General features: G+C 43.9%; 3 protein-coding genes across 3 annotated transcripts; 2 read left to right on the top strand and 1 right to left on the bottom strand.

Moving 5' to 3' along the window:
• The first annotated feature begins 3,004 nt into the window (after positions 1-3,004).
• On the top strand, positions 3,005-5,078 carry LOC134069196 (vacuolar ATPase assembly integral membrane protein vma21-like). Its single transcript, XM_062525091.1, has 3 exons — positions 3,005-3,189; positions 3,475-3,584; positions 3,762-5,078. The coding sequence occupies exons 1-3, from the start codon at positions 3,128-3,130 to the stop codon at positions 3,905-3,907; spliced, it is 318 nt and encodes a 105-aa protein (XP_062381075.1). The 5' UTR covers positions 3,005-3,127; the 3' UTR covers positions 3,908-5,078.
• A 2,569-nt stretch (positions 5,079-7,647) lies between these two features.
• Positions 7,648-15,064, top strand: LOC134069154 (RING finger protein 148). Its single transcript, XM_062525030.1, has 7 exons — positions 7,648-8,190; positions 9,820-10,067; positions 12,336-12,407; positions 12,723-12,805; positions 13,744-13,831; positions 14,050-14,200; positions 14,587-15,064. Exons 1-7 carry the CDS (start codon positions 7,800-7,802, stop codon positions 14,688-14,690), a joined length of 1,137 nt encoding a protein of 378 aa, XP_062381014.1. The 5' UTR covers positions 7,648-7,799; the 3' UTR covers positions 14,691-15,064.
• Positions 15,065-17,373: 2,309 nt separating this feature from the next.
• Positions 17,374-21,578, bottom strand: LOC134069155 (gap junction alpha-3 protein-like). The gene is made up of 2 exons (XM_062525031.1): positions 21,391-21,578; positions 17,374-19,158 (listed from the first exon to the last, which is right to left on the bottom strand). Exon 2 carries the CDS (start codon positions 19,138-19,140, stop codon positions 18,007-18,009), a length of 1,134 nt encoding a protein of 377 aa, XP_062381015.1. The 5' UTR covers positions 19,141-19,158; positions 21,391-21,578; the 3' UTR covers positions 17,374-18,006.
• Between the last annotated feature and the right edge of the window lie 51 nt (positions 21,579-21,629).

Raw genomic sequence — 21,629 nt, forward strand, 5'->3', positions numbered from 1 at the left:
AACAGCTCCATGCATAGTTTTAAAAGCATCGCTGTGTGACCCACATGACATTGAAACCCTACACACACAATTTGGCCCAGGTCTCTGATAAGCAGATGTGATTTTGTATCTATTTTCGCGTTCCTCCACCTTGCAGCACACACATTGACCACCACAATCCCGGCAAGGCAGGAAGGCTCCCTGGTGCTCGTCTTTCTAGGTAAGGGATTGGGAGCACCAACAGGAAATGGGAGCGTTGATTGTTTTCATCGCAATGGGCTTTATTTTTAGACAAATCATATGCAAGGCAAAGGATTAGTGACAATTTCCTATTGTTTGTGTATGCTGGAGAACAATTTCCCATGCTCTCTGCATGCTTATAGTAACCTCACACTTGAGACGAATTAAAATCTACGAAGAGGGCAAACCAGAAGATATAAATATAGGATTGTTATGTGGCAAAGGGCAGTTATGTAAGTCTTCCTCCACTTTGAGAAGAAATACAGCCCCACCATGCATTTATCTTAACACCCTTAATCCAAACCCTATTTTTGCACATCTTAGTGTGCGCAGCCATAGGCAGCTGGCTTTTGGGTGTTGACTGAAGGATTGATCTGATGACTGTGGCCATGAACTGAGGGAATCACTAAGTAGTTCTGTCCCATCAATGCTCATTGGAACAGGGAAAGTCATGGAATTTTGAAGCACACATGTTTGCTCAGACGCTACTGCTACCCCTTCTGTGTTGCCAGTCACGTAGTAGCGATAAAACACAAGTTTCCCCATAAGTCGCTTAGGGAAATGCTGCATATGGCCTATTCATGAGAAACTCGTATAGAGCGGCGAAAGCCCTGTCCAAGCCTGTCCCAAATGTGACCCTGAAGACTTAGCGACAGATTCTTCACTCACATGTGCAATGGAAGTTTCCATTCAGTCGATTGGCGACTAGGATAGCGTGGCAACGCTGTGACTGTAAAAATAGTGTCCTCTTTCAGCAACGGGGAGGCGGAGGAAATCAGACAGTGGTTGTGGCCCGGGCTTTTCCTAATGCACCGCGTGTCTGACGCGCTATGTGTGGCGTACACTAATTTGACGTTTATTTCCACAGACGACAGTAATAACGCCAACTGATTACTTTTTAATCCAGCATCTATTTCTAGAGAACAGAAGTTCGCCCCTAATTGAAGGATATAAATAATCTGTCTCATAAACCACAGTAAGCCTAACGCTTAATTGATATGATGACAATGAGCCGGTAGCCTGTCACCCAGAACATTAGAAACTAACTGTAATAAACATAATCAGTGACAAACTACAGCAGGCAATAACACAAAATTGGCTTGAATTGAAATGTACTCATGGGTAACACCGGCAAAAGCCCAAAGTTTGGCTTTGGCCCGTGTCCTGATTACATTTGTACGACATTTGATGCAGTTTGAGAGCCTGAGTGAGCCCCGTGGCTATTCCATCCGAAACGGCCTCTTTTTTTTCGTGGAACAGCCTGGAACCTGCTGTGCTGGGGCCGTGAGCACGGACGCAACTGGAGCAGAGAGCGAACACGTCTACGTTAAGTCTGCTTAGTGCTGAAACGGTTCGCCAAGCAGAAACAAGCAGAGCCCACGGTGCCTCGACTTCTGCTTTAGCACTTCCATGGGCAAGGTATCCCGTCTTTTAACCATGTTCTTCCAACAATTAGACACGAAACGCGCGAGTAGGTGGGGAGCAAGGACATACATTATTTAAAGACGTTGGGCCAGTATGAGGGCTGTGTGCAATGTCACAGGTAGGCTATATTTAAAAAATAATAATAAGGATCCATACGACAATCGGAGTCATTCCGTTTTCTCAGAGGATGCGCATGGGTTTATAAATAATAGTGCTCAGTACGCATGATCTATCGCGCCTAGTAAGAGAAAAAAAAGGATAGAGAATTGTCAGATGAATTCCCAGCAGTTTGCTTCGGTGAAACCCAGATTTGGAATAAGCTTTAATGCTCGTTTGCTCTAGCGTGATAACGCAGCACGTCCTATTAACCTCAACTCTCAAAACAAGACTTTTTAGGCTATGACATTTGGAGCGATGTTATATCATGTATTTTTGAGTGAATAGCCTATTACAAGGGCCTTGCGTCAATTTAACATATCGAGAACCAAAATCCATTTAGTGAACTGGTCAGGCAGAAGCCCCAGAAAGGTCCTCAGTTTCTGAATGTGTCTTCACTCAGCCTATTGAGGACGACACTGAGGGCATTTACTTGGTAGGACTAATTTTTGCCATGACATTCCTCTGCTCTGCCCATAGGCCTGGCAACACTGGACATTTGACACTACAGATAATGCCCCCCTTAAGCACACCAGTTCTTATTTTGTCTGCCCATGATGAAGCTGACTGACCTCTTGGCTGTCAAAAACATGAGCCACGTGATAGGTCTATGCTACTTTGGCTGCACTCTAGGCTGTTGTCTTTGTCTCATCCGACCAATAAACAATTGTATTCTAGTTCTTTGTATTGGTCTTCACTTGAGCGAGGGGCTTGGAGCACTGATCCAAATTAGGACAAGGCTACAAATCACATTCCATCATGCATAGTATCAGCAGTCAAGGCGATACATTAAATCCTAGACATGTCTTTCTCTCATGTCATAAAGCTTGGCGACATAACCTCTGTAATCCTTTGTAACCAGTTGTGTCGAGTAATTTTACGCGCGCGCGCACGCACACACACACACACACACACACACACACACACACACACACACACACACACACACACACACACACACACACACACACACACACACACACACGCAAGCACACATTATAGGCTTCGTTTTAATGAAATTATCCGTCAGCTCGCCCATTGAGAAAGAAAAAAGAAGAAGCCTCCTACTCCATATAAACGAATGTCTCAATGCAAGTCTAACTTGGATGGCCACATGTATTGCAGTGCTACTCCTGCCCTGTAGATGGCAAGCGCAAGTTGACACACTGGACAACAACCAATAAGGAAGAATGAGGCAGATCACATGAGCGAACACGGAACCGGACCAGTAGTGCTTACAGTCAGATCTGTGTTTTCAGCATTTTTACCTCTGTTGTCTTAAGTTTACCAAGTAGAACCGGTGATCGTTTGAAAATACTTGCCCATAATGGACAACTACGGGAAATCGTCTTTGGCTCAACCGACACCAATGGCTCCTGACTTCAGAGGGTGAGATGTCTGCTTGTGAAGGGATGCTCTGTCAGCTAACGTTAGCAGCCAGTTTAACATCCGCTCCAGTAAACCATTTTTCTTAGCGGATGATATCAAATTCAGTATAATCTCTATCAAATTCAAAGGGAGTATACTGATAGCGCAAAATGTCATGATGACAGTTTATTTTATATTGTTTTATACAGTTTAATATCAGTAGCCTAGGCTATTGTAATGACTTACAGACAATGGTTCGTGTGAATAGACTAGATGCTAATTCTCTTGCTTTCCTCCACTATCCAGGAATGAAAGCTCCTTAGTATCTGCGCTGAAGACGCTGCTGTTCTTCACCATCCTGATGGTGACAGTACCAATTGGGCTATACTTTGCATCAAAAGCATACATATTTGAAGGTAGGTCTAAATGTATTACCATTATGGAACTACTTATTGAGTATAATTTCAATTAAATGTAGGCCTCCACTCCTTAGAATAGTGTTTTGTAGTGATTTAGTTTTTTGGTTATAATATTTTTTGGTTTGGTTTGGCTTTGATCAAACATGATACTTTCTCTTCCTCTTTTTCCTGTAGGCTCAATGCAGATGTCTAGTTCAGACAGCTACTTCTACGCAGCCATTGTGGCCGTGTGTGCCGTGCACGTGGTGCTGGCCCTGTTCGTCTACGTGGCCTGGAATGAGGGATCTTCACCAAAGAGGAAGGAGGGCAAGCATGATTAAGGAAGAGCTTTGGTGGCCTCTCACACTCACCCTTGGAGACATGGGCGAACGAGAGAGAGAGAGAGAGAAAGAGGAGAGAGAGACAGAGGATATTCCATTCAGACCCTTCTCACCCTGATCTCAAACCTGCCATGGGTGGAGAGAGAGAAGGAGAAAGAGAAAGAGAGAGAGAGAGAAAAAAAGAGAAAGAGAGAGAAGATTCTCAGTCAGGTCTCCATCAGCAGAGTGTGGTTGCCTTCCTGGCATTTCACAGGGATTTAACAGTTGGAAGTGTAGGGGATTGTATTTGCTGGGGATACACAAACTGTGTGTTTGTTTGTGTGTGTGTTGTGTCAACAAGGTCTCAGCCTCAACCCTATTTCTTTCCTAGCCAGAATGTGTGTCTGTCTGAATGTCTCTGTGTGTGTTTACTGTATGTGCAAATCTCAAGGCCTCTTCCATCCGTGTGTGTGTGCGTGTGTGCGTGTGTGCGTGCGTGTGTGCGTGTGTGCGTGTGTGCGTGTGTGCGTGTGTGCGTGTGTGCATGTCCAAACACAGATAGGCGCGTGTGTAGACCAGAGCCTGAGCTTTGAGGGATTCAGATGATTACTGCTCCTAAATGTGCCCATCTGTAGTGGTTCATCATTTCGCTGGCTCCCAGTCCGAGCATGAACTCAGCCTGTCCTCTGTCATCTCACCAGATCTGTGTTTGCGAACCTCCGGGGTCCGCAGCACAGGGGCAAGGGAGGCTTCAGCTCTACATTTGTTTATTTATTTACATCCTTTTGTTTACCATTTGCTGTTGGTCTTTTCTTTCCTTGTCTCTTCATTTGTCCTTTTTTGTTGTTGTTTCTTTCTTTTGTTTGTTGCTGGAACGGAAGTGCCCAGGGGCTGCAAACATCGTTCTCAATTGTGTGTGTGTGTGTGCATGTGTGTGTCTGTTGTTATGTTTTTATCATCTGTTTTCCATCAGCCTGCCATTGTTTCCCGGCACACCACAGTATTCTGAATAATCTCACATAGCCTAAAGAGAGTTGACTGAAGTGGACCTTTTAAGTCTAGTAGTAGTGTGTTCTAGCTGTGCTGTGCTGTTGTATTTTTCGGTGTGTGTGTGTGATGTTGCTGATGAACGTGTCAAGCCCAATGACCTTGAAAGAACATTTAAAGCAGTACATTAAAATGTGAATTTACACACCGCCCTGATGGTATGAATTTCTATATTGTGTTTGTGACCGCAAATTTAAAAATGATACCCACAAGGGGTGTAACAACACACAAAAATAACGGTACGGTGTGTGTACCTTGGTTTTGAAATCACGGCTCGGTTCGTTATTGGTACAGTCAGCCTTTAGGTACTGCAAACCTAAAATTCACTGACAATATTGCTGATGCGCAACGGAAGTAATGGTTTTAATATGAATTGACTAAACTGACGTGTGTTCTGGCACTTAATATATTTTTGTAGGAGCTTGAATTTGAAATGTGGTAACTGATTGCAGTTAAAGACTGCAGTTGGAACATTAAAGTACACATCTGTGTTGAACCTAACGTCCTGTACCTAACAGTGCAAATACATTTACCTTTGAACTCCTAATACCCACACCTGTCAGAAAAGGCAGAGATAATCTTGTCAACTCATTTGTAGTATACACTGTAGCTCCCTCTGGTGGTGTGCTTACTTAAGGCATTGAAACACTAAACACTCAGCGGGCCATAAGACGATGTGAAATGTATCAGAACATTATCTTGTTACTGCTATCTATTGCATTGTCTTGATCTGGAATAATTCTTTTGAGAGTATTTGCCCTGTTTATGTATTATTTTTGTATGATGTCTATACATACATAGGGCCTAGGCTAAACAAATGTACACTATATTGCCAAAAGTATTGGGTCACTTGCCTTGACTCGCATATGAACTTTAAAAGTGACATCCCATTCTTAATCCATAGGGTTGAATATGATGTTGGTCCACCCTTTCGAGGCTGCCCTTCAACTCTCCTGGGAAAGCTTTCCACAAGGTTTAGGAGTGTCTTTGTGGGATTTTCTTTAAACTATTCTTCCTGAACTGTATTGTCAGGTCACACACTGATGTTGGACGAGGAGATTGGCTCTCAGTTTCCGCTCTCATTCATCCCAAAGGTGTTCTATTGGGTTGAGGTCAGGACTCTGTGTAGGCCAGTGAAGTTTATCCACACCAAACTCTGTCATCCAAGTCTTTGTACTTTGTGGACCTTGCTTTCTGCAATGGTGCACAGTCATGTTGGAACAGGAAGTGGCCATCCCCAAACTGTTTCCACAAAGTTGCGTGGAATTATCCAAATGTCTTAATGCTGAATCATCCCTTGATTCCTTTCACTGGAACTAAGGGACCAAGCCCAGCTCGGGGATGGCCCCTTCCTATTCCAACATGACTGTGCACCAGTGCTCAAAGCAAGGTCCATAAAGACATGGACAACAGGAGTTGGCGTGGATAATCTTGACTGGGCTGCACAGTCCTGACCTCAACTCAGCAGAACACCTTTGGGATGAATTAGTGCGGACACTGAGAGCCAGTCTCCTCGACCAACATCAGTGTCTGATCTCACAAATGCGCTTCTGGAAGAATCATGAATCCCATGAGCACACTCTTAAACCTTGTAGAAAGCCTTAGCAGAACAGTTGAAGCTGTTATAGCTGCAAAGAGTGGACCGACTTCATATTAAACATTATGAACTAAGAATGGGATGTCACTTAAGTTCGTATGCGGGTCAAGGGAGGTGACCCAATACTTTTGGCAATATAGTGTACACACTATAGGTATGGCACACTACATAGTGTTCCTGTAGCGCAAAACATGGAGAATGGAAAAGAGCATACTATATATTTCTCACTATACACTCTCTCAATATACTATTCTCACTGTTACTCCTCAAGAACGACTTTCCTTATAGTTCCTCACAGAGGACAATAGAAGAAATATACAGAGAGAGAGAGAGAGAGCTATTTCTTCTATTGTCTTCCGTGAGGAACTAGACGGAAAGTCATTCTTGAGGAGTAACAGGGAGAATAGTGTCAGCTAAGTCAGCTGTGAGATCCATGTTGTCACGTTTTCAAATATCTTCACACCCACATGATGTTTTGAGGGCTCATCTGTATCGACACTGTAACACAAAAATGACTGAAAGCCCTGTTTTCTTTTCCCTGTCAACTTTGCTTCCGTGACCTATGATGCTGCAAGTAGTATTCCACACTAAACATTCACAAGTCAATAAAACTATGAAGCAGAGAATAACATTATTCTCAATGGAAACTTTAATTGCCCCTTCTGGTGATCTTAACCCTCCACCACACGCCTACACACGGAAACACAACAAGCACATCATGCTTTCTGGCATGTATCCCTGTGGTTGTCATTTTAAAACTCTTTACAAATGTAACCACAACCAATTATTCTTACCATAACCATAAGTAAAACTTCTCAGTTTTATTTTTTTTTTCCACACAAAAAAAAAATAAAATAAAAAATTAACCCACACCCCCTCTCTAAATCTCAATCTCTTCCTCGATCTCTCTTTGACAAAGTGTATCTTCCGATGTCTTAGTTTGAGGCTGTCAGGAGCCCTGCCCTGGTTGAGAACTCATTACCTGCACACTAGTGTTCAAGGTCCACTGAGATAACACAACCTCCGAGCTGACGTCGAAAGATCTTGGGTTACCACACAACCCTATCTTATTACCTTTCGGCAGGTATCGGCAGTGCAGCCAGTCGCTATATGGATTGACGCAGCGACCGGAGCTGAAAGGGAACAAGAAAAAAGGAGAGGAAGAAAAAAAGATCTCTGAAAGGGGAAAACAAACAAACAGATTTCAGTCTCAGCAGAACAAAAAGAGAGTGGGGGAAGAAGAAAAGAAAGAGAAAGAGAGAGAGAAAGATGAGCTGGAGTGGGAGACGTTTTTTTGCCTGGCTCTGCCTGATGGCTTGCGTGGCAGAGTGCTCCAGCTTCGCCATGCTGTACTGGTCAGCCTACGTGTCGGTGAGCGTGGGGAACGACTCCAAGCCGTTCAAGTGCGAGTGTGGCCTGTACGGCCAGCACTCGCCGCTGCTCGGGGAGAGCGGCGTGCTGGTGCTCCCTAACGAGGACCCCGAGGCGTGCAACCATGCCACCTTCAACGTCACCGGGTCGCCCTGGATCGCCCTCATCGCGCGGGGGAACTGTACGTACAAGGAGAAGATCAACGCCGCCAAGAAGTACAACGCGTCTGCAGTGGTCATCTATAACCTTGATGGCACCGGCAATGAGACTAACACCATGAGCCACTCAGGTAGGGTATCAAGGGACACGGTGTGCTGATTAGGAAACATGGAAAGTGAGTGTGTGTGTGTCGGTCTCTGTTTGTCTGTGTGTGTGTGTGTTTGTGTGTGTCTCTCTCTCGCTCTCTCTCTCTCGCTCTCTCTCTCTCTCTCTCTCTCTCTCGATGTGTGTGTGTGTGTGTGTGTGTGTGTGTGTCTCTCTCTCTCTCTCTCTGTGTGTGTGTGTGTGTGTGTGTGTGTGTGTGTCTCTCTCTCTCTCTCTCTCTCTCTCTGTGTGTGTGTGTGTGTGTGTGTCTCTGTGTGTGTGTGTGTGTGTGTGTGTGTGTGTGTTTCTCTCTGTGTGTGTATTTCTCTCTCTGAGTGTGTTAGCTGATCAAACAGTTCCTCACTTGCATAGGGGAAAAAACACTCAATTTATGCTCAACTGACTTTTAGTACTGTGCAGTTCAACATGCCTGCTTGTAATGCATGGTCACACTCAATGCACCTTTGAATTCATCAGATAGATAAATAACTGTAAAGATTGCTAAGTGACTCTAAAGTACAGATGAGTCTGTCAAACTTTAGTGTTTAATAACTGCAATTCACTCTCACCTTTAACACTGTTATGTACTGTACTGTATAAGACTGTTGCTGTGAACTCACACTGGTGTCATATCTGTCTCAGGCTGAGATAGGCAAAACTTACCCAACACACTCTCACTCTCTCTCTCTCTCTCTCTCCAACCTGCGATTGTGGTTTTCATTTCATTCAGCATGGACCTTAAGAGTACAGTTTGTACTGACCTTGAAAAGAAAGAGGCAGCTCGTAACCAGTTAATCCAGGCTGGTATTGAAATGGCGGCTTATCGTAAATGCAAATATTGCGTCAGTCTTTGTGAAACCTTTGTTCATAAATCCTTTGTCACTAGCCAACTGCAGGACATACTGTATATCGCTTATGGTTACATTAAGAAATCCCGGGTCAGTGAGTTCGTTGTGTAAAACGAACTGTTGAGGAATTAGGACAGGCCTTCATGAAGGGAGGCAAGGTCATGAAGGGAGGCAAGGTCATGAAGGGCATAAGTCATGGTCAGAAGATGTCATATGACGCAAATGATGCACATTCAACAAGAACGCCTTCAATCATATGATTTGTCAGTTATATTAGTCAATCACTGATTGCATTGTTTTGACATTTGTCTTGATGGTACTCCTTTGCAATGACCTGCTGAATTATATAAATTGTGATCTACAGCAGTTCCAGAATAAGGGAGGTGTGGCAAAGGGTGTGGAATAAGACATATTATTATAACCGATGAATGCAATTTGATTCAATCTTTATATGTGTTTAATGACATAAAATATTTTACTTTGATAAATACATAACGAGTGGACAAGAAGAGGCATATGAAAGGCACTGAACAGAGCATGTGTTTGTAGATATGTAGCAGAATGTCTATGGGTGAATGAGTGTGTGTGTGTGTGTGTGTGTGTGTGTGTTTCTTCAAGTGTTTCATAGGTGAAGCCGCCCACTTCCTATGTGGCAAGCATCTATCTCATACACTAAAATGGCACACATGACAAAAAAAAAAAAAAAGTTTTTGATAGTCATGCAATATATTCCATTTGTGTTTACACTAATGCTGTTAATTCCACAGGAACCGGAGGAGTTGTCACTGTCATGATTGGCAACGTACTCGGCAAGTACATCGTCGGTCTGATCAACGCTGGGGATGAGGTCTTCATGAGCATCGAGGTGGGCAGCCCTCACGGGCCCTGGGCCAACCCAGTCTGGATCTACTGCATCTCCTTCGCATTCTTTGCCATCACTGCCGTGACTATGGCCTACTTCACCATCCTCACGGTGAAGAAGATCCACCACCACATGATGCTGAAGAGAGAACAGGTGAGTGAGAATAGGGGAGGAGGCGTTAAGTTCAGTCTGTCTTTGGTAGCAGGTTTCTTCTTGTTTTATATACGGCAGCTTTCCATTCTGTGTGTGTACTCAAGACAGCTGTTGTTTGAACACACTCATGGTAGCTCTGTCGGTGGGAAACAAGCAAATTCACAAATAATTTCAAACAATTGGCTCGTTAAATCAATCTGTCTATGTATTGTTACACCCCCCCCCCCCTTCAAACATGGGCCTTCAGGGGTGACCAAGAACCCACCACTGACCCCAAATCTTAGCAAACATTGGGTATATTTTTCAAATAACCCAACCAGTGGGATTTATTAACATTTAGACATGCAATCACAAGACACTAAATAACAATGTGACAAAAGTCCAAATCAAGATGACGAGACAAAATCCCAGATGAGACGCAACGAGACAGTCAGCAGTCCCCATGCAAAAAGCCACTCCTGAGTAATTGGCCCTTTTCACGGTGATGTCAGACGAAGCATTGCTGGGTATCCTCCGGCATGTCCAGCCGCCAAATACTACAGAAGAAGAAGAAGAAGTATTCATGGGTTTCATCAGGTCCCTTTCCACAGGTGTATACAATCAAGCACCATGCAGTCTGCATTGATAATCAAGGTGCTTGATTGTATACACCTGTGGAAAGGGACCTGATGAAACCCATGAATACTTCTTCTTCTTCTTTATTTGGCGGCTGGACATGCCGGAGGATACCCAGCAACGCTTTGTCTGACATCACGTGAAAAGGGCTAATTGGACCCTGGAGCCTTTAACTCCCAGTCAATCACCAGGTCAGGTGCTGCCAATTAAGGTCGTTGCCAGCAGAGCACCTGAGCAGAGATAGAGGGAACGGAAGAGGAACAGGGACAAACAGTACTGGGAACACACACAACACAAGAAACGCATACAGTCGTAACAGAATGTATGGAAGTATAGATGGCTGTGTGTATGTATGTATGTATGTATGCAGTCCCCATGCAAAAAGCCTCTCCTGAGGAATTGGATCCTGGAGCCTTTAACTCCCAGTCAATCACCAGGTCAGGTGCTGCCAATTAAGGTCGTTGCCAGCAGAGCCCCTTAGCAGAGATAGAGGGAACGGAAGAGGAACGGGGACAAACAGGGACAAACAGTGCTGGGAACACACACAACACAAGAAACGCATACAGTCGTAACAGAATGTATGGATGCATAGATGGCTGTGTATGTATGTATGTATGTATGTATGCATGTATCTACTGTATCTATCTATCTATCTATCTATCTACTGTATCTATCTATCTATCTATCTCCAACACACTTTTGCCAGAATTGCAAACCGTACCTTGAAGTTACAAGTCTCAGTGGCTCTCTCCCTATCAGGCAAGAAGGGCCTCAAGGTCACTATTGTTGTTGGTGCTGTTGTTTGACCTTCAATTCTGCTCCACTCTGATTGCCAACCCACCATATAAATGATTTGATTATTATCAGCGTAAACTATTTCAGGTAGGCTCAGAATGAGGCTTCATAAAATAGCTGGCCTGAGAACGTGTATCATCCAGTCTTCACAGTCTTCTGGAGTGAAACAAAAAGTAAAGCGAGTCGTACAGTATATCAGGGGTGTAAGATCGCGTCTCGTTATCTGGTTATACAACTGTATAGATTAGGAAAAAAACGACAGATGAGGTGTGTGTAGTTACACAGCCGTGAATGAGCCACAACATGCAGGAACTATAAATGAGAGAGCACAAAATAGCAGCTTTATGGCTATATTGATTCTTGAAATATTTATGCCGTCAGGGTGGCGATAAAGCTTCTTGATTCTGAACAACTGCATTTTTTTATGACACTGTTTTCCAGTAAAATGTGTGAAATGTTTTCCGGGTGGGTGGCGGCATGGTGGGCAGTGTTTGCTCAGACTAACACCTGTGGTCAGAATGAGAGCATAGTGTGTCTAGTTAAGAGCGAGTGAGCGTGCAGCTTTGTTCTTGTAGCCGTCCACTTCTTCAATGTGTCACATGCGGAAAAAGGATTTGTTTGAACAAGAGGTTGGACCACAGCTTTGAAATGTCCATCTCCTCTTTCCGAGTTGTGTTTTTGAGCCGTTGTTTTAATTACTTTATGGAGGGTCGTAGATACCAGGCAGTACGTTTTTATTGTAGATTTTACAACATTATGTACACCACTGTTTGCCATTTTAAGCCAACGGTTCTTCTATGAAATGAGAAATCCCATAGCAGCCAGTGTCCTTACTCTTAATTGCCTTTGTATTTTCAGAGACATCTGAAATCTGTGGCCCAGAAAGCGATTGAGAAGCTAAAGATTCGAACTCTGAAGAAAGGAGATGAGGTACAGTACTATGCTATTTTACTTGTTTATCACAGCCACAGGCCTCCCTGTGCTGAACTTCCCCCTGAGAACAAGTGTCTAGAATAACAGGGACACCCTCTTCTTAACTTACTAATGAAAGTAGCTGGTCGGTGCAATAGTGTCATGGCAGGAATGACTTGAAATGTTGCTCTTCGGTAATATTACCGAGGAAACATTCCTGTGAACAAAAAACTTATCAAGTGTAAACAAAAAAAAAAGCAAACAATCATGTAGATTCTTCTAACTTCCTTGTGTATTTTGTGTGTGTGTGTGTGTGTGTGTTGGTATTGAAAGGAGGTGGGGTCAGACAACCACACCTGTGCTGTGTGTATAGAGGGATACAAACACGGGGAGCACGTGATGATCCTAACCTGCAGGTATGCTACTCTAATTCAGCTCCACTTCCCCCACAACTTGTTGCCTAGCTTTTACTATAGCATTTACAGTATACATTATATGATAGAGATAATTATGTCATAATCTTGTATCTTAATTGTATCTTGTATCTGTATCTTAATCTGCCCTTATATAGTGCCCAACATTTCTGCATGACATAATGATTTCCAAAACAACAACAACAACAACAGATGTGGCCATTTATTGTGCTATATTTCACATACTGTAAAACATGATCTGACTTTGAGCTTAGTCAAAGACATAATAAATGAGAATATCATGACAAAGACATGGTCTAAAACACCAATTACTGTTTTATCAGACACAATCATGGGTTGGGTTCACTGTCCAGAAAAGCCTCAGTGTGCTGTTATGCACATGCAAAACAAGGCAAACAGCATTGCCTCCCGTCCTGTCATATAACTCACTGCCCCTTGACCAAGGCCTTCTTATCAGCTCTCCGGCTGGAAAGTTTGGGTGTGTGGTTTCTGCCCGTTGCCTCAGCTGATAGTCCCAGCAGGATAAAGTTACCTATTGTAGGACTCAGATAAGGCTTGCATTGCTCGGCGGGAGCAAGCTTCAGTTCCTTTACTTCAGGTCACAAAATGGGCTTTATGACCTATTCTTCTCATGACCTCCTCCTTTCTGCTATATAATATACCTTCATGATCACACTTCCTCTCATGGCTTATATTGTAGTCATTTGAATTCCTGCCTATCTATTGTACAGTCTCACCTATACCTATTCATACGCACCATGACTCAGCGAGAAGACAAGAATGACTTTTTTATTATTATGATGATGATGATGATGATGGGCCTCGTCACTGTTTTATGATGTCATTAGAAGGGCACTGTATGAGAGCGTATAGTGAAATGTCTGCTGCTTCCTTCTTCCCTCTCTCCCCCCCCCCACTAGTCACTTCTTCCACAAGCCCTGCATTGAGCCCTGGCTGCTGGAGCATCGCACCTGTCCCATGTGTAAATGCAACATCCTGGGACTGAAGGTCAGTGTTCTCCACCTGGGCTGCCACGCTGCCAGACAGCTCCATTGAGACAAATGCCACCTGAGAATAATAATAAAAAAAAGAGATCTCCTGTTTTTTTTTTCTTCCTTAAACACAGAACTTTCTTTCCGCCCTAACTCTTCTAACTCTTATATACTTGTTTTGTTTTTCTTCTTCTTCTTCTTCTTCTTCTTCTTCTCTTGCGCTTTCTTTTCCAGACGGTGGACGAGGAGGTCAGTTCCGGGGCCACCCCTTCACCACTAGATGTCAGGTTTTACCCAGACTCACGGCTGAGCGGCCCTTTTTATGAAAACCTCGACGAGGTGGCATTGTCAGACCCTCAGGATGAGACTCCACCAGCACTGCAGGGTGAGTGTCCTATAAGCCACTGTAGGCAGCAGGTCCTTACAGCCCCGTGACCTGTATTAACAATCACTTGCTGTGGCATATGAATACTTTCTTATTCAGTTTCACTGCAAATTGGGGACATTTTTATCTAATGAATTTCATTGCACTCCTAACAATCACACTTTGAATATATCCTTAGCTATGACGTTAAACATTCACTCAAATTACTGTATTGACCTCATTGCTATATGGCCTTAGTTACATATCATAAAGTGTTACAGAGGTCAGATAAAGAAAACACCTTTTCCCCACATGACGTTGTTATTGTTCTCTGAACATGGCAGGCCCACACAAAATGAATAACTCATTGCTTGCATGACATGGTTCCTTTTGCTTTGTAACTGCAGAACCCATTCAGGCTGGACAGAAGCCAGTGCAGAACCAGGCCACAGATCAGTCTCACGACAACCCTGCTTTTGAAGGGGACTCCAACAAAACGGATTTGAAGTGAGATGGAATTGATGTATTTTACTACAAGCCGGGCTTGTGGAATGGGGCGAATCAGTCAAAACAAACAGGGAATGATATTTCAGAAACTAAATGTTGAACGTAAAAAGGGAAATGTTCCAAAATCAAGAGACATGTATGAAGAGATTTGCACTTTTAAGACTAAGGTCTTTGTGGTTCACATGTGGGCTTGGTTTGATTATCAGCCCACACTTCAATACAAGAGAAAGAACAGCACGGGTGGCTGAGGGGCTGAGTTTGCTCTTTCATCAAATGAGTTATTTTCCTGTTCAAAAGATCTACAGATTCTGAGAATCTACAGATTACCTGTACAGATCCATGGAGTATTCCATAAAATTTTAAGTTACTGTCATATATGCTTGTATAATATGAAATCGAAATAAATAAATGAATGAATGAATGAATAAAGGAATGAATAAGCCTTCTGGAATCACTTCACTGACATTAAGCCAATTAAGACTAACTATGTATTTAGTCGTTGATTGGGTCTCCCTAGTCTCATTTAGAGGTTAGTGCATCATAAAACTACAAACCATGTGCTTAACTGGTGGTAATTTACATTCCGTTATCCCTAAGTATCTGGCTGTTTATCCGAATTCTAGACGTCCGGGAGATGAATTTCCCTCAGGGAGATTATTTTAAAACCAGCGGCATCCTTGTGGGTGGGTGTATCCGTGACACTAGGCTACGACTCAGGCCCTAGCTCTGCCATTTTTAACCGTCGCTTCGTCTCAACGGGGCAATTTCTTACTGACCCCAGAGGCCAATATTGTCCAGCGTGAAAACTGATACAGACCTCATAGAAATCAATACAGTTGTGATGACTGCTACCTTTTGCACTCTGTTGACACTCCCACGACAAGACAGACAGGAAGAACTCCGTGCATGCGTTCTGCGTCCCCCGCGCGCGTCGGTGAGCTAATTTTAACCCGGTGCAGATCTTTGAAGTGCTACTCTGTGTAGGAGGTGCGAGTTGGAATGCGACTTAGAAATGGTTGTGAAGACAGCTAATTTTAACCCTTTGGTTCAATTGGTTGGACAGTGAGGAAGAGAGATCCTGTGAGGTTAAAGACTAGCCTAACGAGATTTGAGTAACCTCACACCACGTTGCGCGCCCTTTCCAATTCGCAACGTATATTTTTAAAAGATGATGCATCTCAAAGCTCTGATACGTGCGCATGCCATTCTGAATGACTTATCCAAACTTAATGTTCCGGATGGTGCAGCGCTAAGGTATTATTAATGACTGTGTAATACTTTTGGTAAACATCAGTAAACAGAGACGACCTCCGATTATACGATATGTGTCTGAAGTAGGCTAGACAAGGGAACATATGGCTGCTGACGTATAGCTACCAGACAGCGACTAGAAATTATTGATCTACTTGTCATAAAAGTCAGATTTAAATCCGAGTATAACAGATTGATTACTTTTTATCTGCCCATCTGCAAAAAAAAAAAAAAAAACCTCTGTAGATGCTACATCTGTTAGCGTCAATATTTTTCCATTGATGTGTCTGACACATGCACATATCTAGCGTTGGGAAGGCTACTTTTAAAATATTCTGCCACAAATTACAGAATGCATATTACCATAAAATGTAGTTTGTAATTTATGTAAATTAATTACTCAATAATCACAACATTCCAAATGTATTGGATTACATCAGGATTGTCTTATAAATATCTCATCTGTGCACTGTGCAAGAAACAGTCATGTCAGGTTATGTGAGGTTTCTACATAGACAGCCAATGCAAACTGAAGTCTTGATGGACCTTTGACATCATTGTGCCATAGATCCTGTAACAGCAATGTTTTTGTCTGAATTTGTCTAACGTGTGTTGGACACAAGCCGTGTTGGCCTACCACCAATCTGATTTCACATTCCCTGAGATGTTTTTATTCAGGCTATCAATGTACCAGAGAGAGAGAGAGAGAGAGAGAGAAAAGGCATCTGAAAGATGCTTGCTTGTTTTGGCTCGAATATTGGGATGATGTGATTCCTTCAAGTGATTAGTGTAATTGTGTTCTGGATAGGCCTACAATACCACCAATTTAAGTTGTAGTTGTAATTTAACTACAGTTATTCATATTTTATATGTTATCCATAAGTACAGTTATTCATATTTATGTCATTCGGTTACATGTATTACGTGACTTCCTAACACTGCTCAAGTTGCCTCACCGGAACGCTTCTGTAGTGCAGTCGTAAGCATTTGCCATAGCCTGCACTGTAAACAGACACAGTGTCTGCCGCAACGAAAATTTATCAGGTGTCAGAAAGCTATTTCAGTGGGGAAGAGACTCGGCAACAGTATACTGCGCATCGGAGGTTTAACCTACATTTACATTTGCAAATGCAAATGGACATTAACATGTACAAACTGACCAGCTGTAGGCCTAAATACAGACTATATCTTCTCCTGTCTGTCTTCAGATGGTTCTGTCATCAGGTTGTTCCAAATGTGTGACTCATTTGCAGTGATAGAGACAGATAATTCTCTCAGCATTTGAAGTATAACAATGAGCTGTGTGGCATTTAATTAAGCACTACAATTCACTACACTTAAGCCAAGGTCACAGAATATGTCTATACTCATACACACACACACACACACACACACACACACACACACACACTCTTTCTCTCTCTCTCTCTCATACACACAAACACACACACACACGCTCAGTCCACAGCTGTAAGTGAATTATGTCAAAACCCTCTTACAAGGGCAGAGGTCGGTTTAATAAAACATTTTCCAATGCCCTGATACAGAGTTGCTGAATTCCAGCGTTCTGGTTTCTCACTCCTTTCTCCGAGCAGATCGTAAAACAACATATCACAGAGAAAGAAACATAGGGCTGTTTAAGACATCAGGAATGAATCATACACAGCATCTACACTGAAATATGGTTACATATGATGATGTGCGGGGCATTACACAGTATCTACCACTGGAAACATAATATGAAGAGCATGCTGTTTAAAATGCCACAAAAATGTCAGGTTTAACTTGTGAAATGAAATATGACTGGAGTGAATGAACGTCTGATATTTAACAAAATGGGCCTACATGTACCACATACTGTAGGAGCCTCTTCTGTGCCACAATCACAAAGTTACAAATAACAAGTACAATATTATCATCATAAAAAAAACAGAATACACAACAGGAATAAAATCACATTTGATCAAGCCCCAAGAGACAGTCTTTTTAGTCTCAAACGAGAGGTTGCAAATATAATACCAAAAAAAAAGCGAGTCAGCTCATCCATCTCTCGCCCTCTGAAACGGGAGTCAGATCTTGAGGTCATCTATTCTGGTCTTGTGGGGTATGAGCCGGGGTGGTCGAGCGGACCTGCCGTGCCGGGCGGAGGCGGGTGACCCCGGGACGGACCCTGAACCCTTTTTCGTTTTCGGGTCACATTCCCGAAATTCGGGAACGTCGGGTTTGCTATTTCTCTCCATGGCGAGGTTGTCCTTGTTTTGCTTGTACGCCGCCTTGCTGTTGTACTGCTGGAAGGAGGACTCCGACCCGTTCATGGGCGAGAGGCTGTACCGGGGGGCGGGGGGGTAAGGGCTAGGGTCCGGGTGGTAATAACTGTAATTGGGCACGAAGGGTACCGCCGTGGTCTCGCTCGGCGTCTTGGAGAGCGCCTCCGACGCCAGCTCCATCTGCTTGTAGCGGAGTCCCTGCTGGCACTTGGTGAAGCCCAGGTGGTACATCTCCACCAGGTTGAGCAGCAGCGAGAGACAGGCCACCGCCAGCATGAAGACGATGAAGATGGTCTTCTCCGTGGGCCGGGAGATGTAGCAGTTCACGCGGTTGGGGCACGGCGGCCGGTCGCACGTGTAGAGCGGCTTCAGCTCGAAGCCGTACAACAGGTACTGCGCCACGATGAAGCCCACCTCGAAGAGGGTCTTGAAGATGATGTTGAAGACGTAGGTGCGCAGGATGTCGCCCTGCAGGCGGATGTGGCCCTGGGCGTCCCGCACGGGCGCCTTCTTGGCCTTGACGCCGGCGGCGACGGCGGTGGCGCCCGTGGCGATGAGCAGCTGCTTGTCGTCGGCGTGATGCTGCAGCGACTGGTGGCTCAGCAGCTCCTTGTTCTTGTGCTTCTCCTCCATACGCACCAGGTGCAGGATGTGGCCCAGGTAGATGAGCGTGGGCGTGGACACGAAGATGATCTGCAGCACCCAGAAGCGGATGTGCGAGATGGGGAAGGTCTTGTCGTAGCAGACGTTCTGGCAACCGGGCTGCTTGGTGTCGCAGGTGAAGCCCGACTGCTCGTCGCCCCACACCTTCTCGGCGGCCGTGCCCAGCACCAGGATGCGGAAGATGAAGAGGACGGTCAGCCAGACCTTGCCCACCACGGTGCTGTGCTCCTGGGCACTCTCCAGAAGCTTCCCCAGTAGGCTCCAGTCTCCCATTGCTGCAGATGCCCTGGTCTGGACATGGAGGAGAAAGCACATGAGTCAAACACTGAGTCACTGCAGAGAGAGCAGATGCAAAACTATCGCAAACAAGTCACGCAAAGGTGTGTGGTTTTACAGAGATGTGGAAAAAAGAAACAACAAAAATGTCTATGGAGGCTTTGTTTATTTGCTTCAGTGTAAACTGTGAATTTAGAACAATTTTGCTGGATCTTGTGTGCCAGTCTGTCTGATTATTGTTTGTCACTCACTGACTCATCCCTCTTGTCAAATCTTCATGCCAAATCCTCTGAGATCATCTTTTATTGCCTGAGGCAACCTGTGTTTGTTTTGATACGTTCTGTGTGGCCAACAACGTGATAATGAAGTGACAATGACAAGATATTACTGGTGTTGAATGGACCGTTTTTTTGCAAGGGTTGAATCCCTAATTCAAGTGGAAAGTTTGTGGCAGGATTCAGCAGAGAGGTCTGTGTGAGATATATTGTCCATAATAATGATGTTAACAGTGGCCTCTCAACGCCTAGTTTACCCCATCCATCAAGGAAGCCTCGCCGCTGAGAAACAAGAGGAACCGAGGCCTTGTGAGGGAGAGCTGACAGTTGGAAAGACAGACGAGTCCGCTCGCCCTGCTCCACAGAGTACATCTGTATCCATTGATTCGCTCTCTGCCTTTATCTTGTTGTCATGGAAGTGGCAATCATAACAGAATCCAGACCCCGCGACATGCTTGGGGTTCTGTGGAGGCGGAATACTCGGAGCAAGTGGTGCTCCCTGGTGCACCAGAAACCACACGTCTGATGATTTAACTGAGGCAGAGTCTGATCAGTCATTGGCTGGTGACACCGACTGTAATTGTCTTGGCTTGTTTTGAACATATTTCTCATTTATATCATTGGAAACATTTGGTTAATGGGTTTGAGATAGAAGAACTGTGCAATTTAACTGCGACAGCACGTTACTTACTGCTTCAATAAATGTTCTTGGCGAGATCCTCTGTGTTGCCACCACATTCAGGCCTAGGACAGTGTTAAAAGGGCACCATTTTCTGCTTGTGCTGCCAAATCGGAAAGCTACAGAGGAGACCTTTGTGACCAGACACATTCACAGTGTTTCTGTGCTTACTTGCTCTCAAATGGCTTTAACAGCAGATTCTTCTTTGATGTGACACATCTCAAAACCTTTCCTCTCTCTCTCTCTCTCTCTCTCTCTCTTCCAAACTTAAAAGAAACACGCACAGCAACAATTCTATTCATAACTTGCAGTAATGTTTGTCTTTTTAAAATGCTTTGAAAACCTCTGTGTATTATCTCACCTCGTCCCATTGGCGACATACAAGTGTACTGTTGATGGAGAACTAGTCTGTTCTTCAGAAAGCATATTATATTAGACCATGCAGATGTGGCAGGAAATCATCCATGCCTTTGGCTCATGAGAAATCATGCTATTATGCTTTCAGTGTGTTTTTTCTCCCCTAAATGTTTTATTTTTTTTATTCATTTGTATACTTTTTGCTGTACACGAGAGTACAATTCCTTGCAAATGCAACGTCCATTTTTTTTAAACATTTTAAATAAAGAGTTAGAGTATACTGTTGACCATCACTTCACATATCTTTTTTATTTTAAATCTTTGATATTATGTGCAGGTGAACAGGGGCAGCATCATCTATCACGTCTCAAAACGCAATTGCTGTGACTCATCTCGATTACCTATTTCCGTGAGCCATTTTGGAAAGCAAACTGGTGTGCAGTAACCCATGAACTTACTCGCCCCCCCTCCACACACACACACACACACACTCTAAAACTCTGGATCGGCCAGGCAGCCCAGGCAGTAGTCAGTGACGAGCAGAGCTAAGACCAAACACAATCCTTCAGTGAAAACCCTCCCCAGTGGCTGTAAGGATTTGATCCGTCTAATATCAAAGTAATCTTGTGCAGCTTATAGTAGATCAATTATGCATTTCCTGAACCATTTTTATAGTGGCTGGGATGGCTTTTTTCTAAACAAAACATTTGTCAAAATAATTCATATAAATATATTCATATAATAGTCCAGTCAGATACTGTTAAGATCACAATGGCTTTTTGAAATATTATTCAAATGCTCCGACTAATGTGTGATCCCTCAGGGCAGAGTCCTAAGACAGTCTGTGTGTGTGTGTGTGTGTGTGTGTGTGTGTGTGTGTGTGTGTGTGAAGAGCTATGTGTGTAGCTCTCTCCCGTGGCAGCTAAGTGGACTCACCTCGTCAATGTACACATGTCCAGCGCTGGAGGGCCGTCCAGGAGGAAGCACCCATACGGATCAGTCCCAGAGGCCACTCTGCCCGCCGGGAGCTGCGGACGGATGCCCTTGAATGGCAATGACCGGTGGACTCTTGTGGCCACTCTTGTCTTGTCAGACAGAAGAGAGGGAAAGAAAAAAACAAAACAAAACTCACCACCACCACCACCACTTCACTTCTAATTCAACACAAACTAATC

The sequence above is a fragment of the Sardina pilchardus genome, chromosome 21, assembly GCF_963854185.1.
Source record: "Sardina pilchardus chromosome 21, fSarPil1.1, whole genome shotgun sequence".
NCBI lineage: Eukaryota > Metazoa > Chordata > Actinopteri > Clupeiformes > Clupeidae > Sardina > Sardina pilchardus.

Excerpts from the sequence above, each read along its gene's own strand:
- LOC134069154 (XM_062525030.1), top strand. The coding sequence starts at position 7,800 with ATGAGCTGGAGTGGGAGACGTTTTTTTGCCTGGCTCTGCCTGATGGCT. Across the intron at positions 8,191-9,819 it reads TAACACCATGAGCCACTCAG|GAACCGGAGGAGTTGTCACT; the intron begins GTAGGGTATCAA and ends TTAATTCCACAG. Across the intron at positions 13,832-14,049 it reads GCAACATCCTGGGACTGAAG|ACGGTGGACGAGGAGGTCAG; the intron begins GTCAGTGTTCTC and ends TTTCTTTTCCAG.
- LOC134069196 (XM_062525091.1), top strand. The coding sequence starts at position 3,128 with ATGGACAACTACGGGAAATCGTCTTTGGCTCAACCGACACCAATGGCT. Across the intron at positions 3,190-3,474 it reads ATGGCTCCTGACTTCAGAGG|GAATGAAAGCTCCTTAGTAT; the intron begins GTGAGATGTCTG and ends TCCACTATCCAG. Across the intron at positions 3,585-3,761 it reads AAAAGCATACATATTTGAAG|GCTCAATGCAGATGTCTAGT; the intron begins GTAGGTCTAAAT and ends TTTTTCCTGTAG.
- LOC134069155 (XM_062525031.1), bottom strand. The coding sequence starts at position 19,140 with ATGGGAGACTGGAGCCTACTGGGGAAGCTTCTGGAGAGTGCCCAGGAG.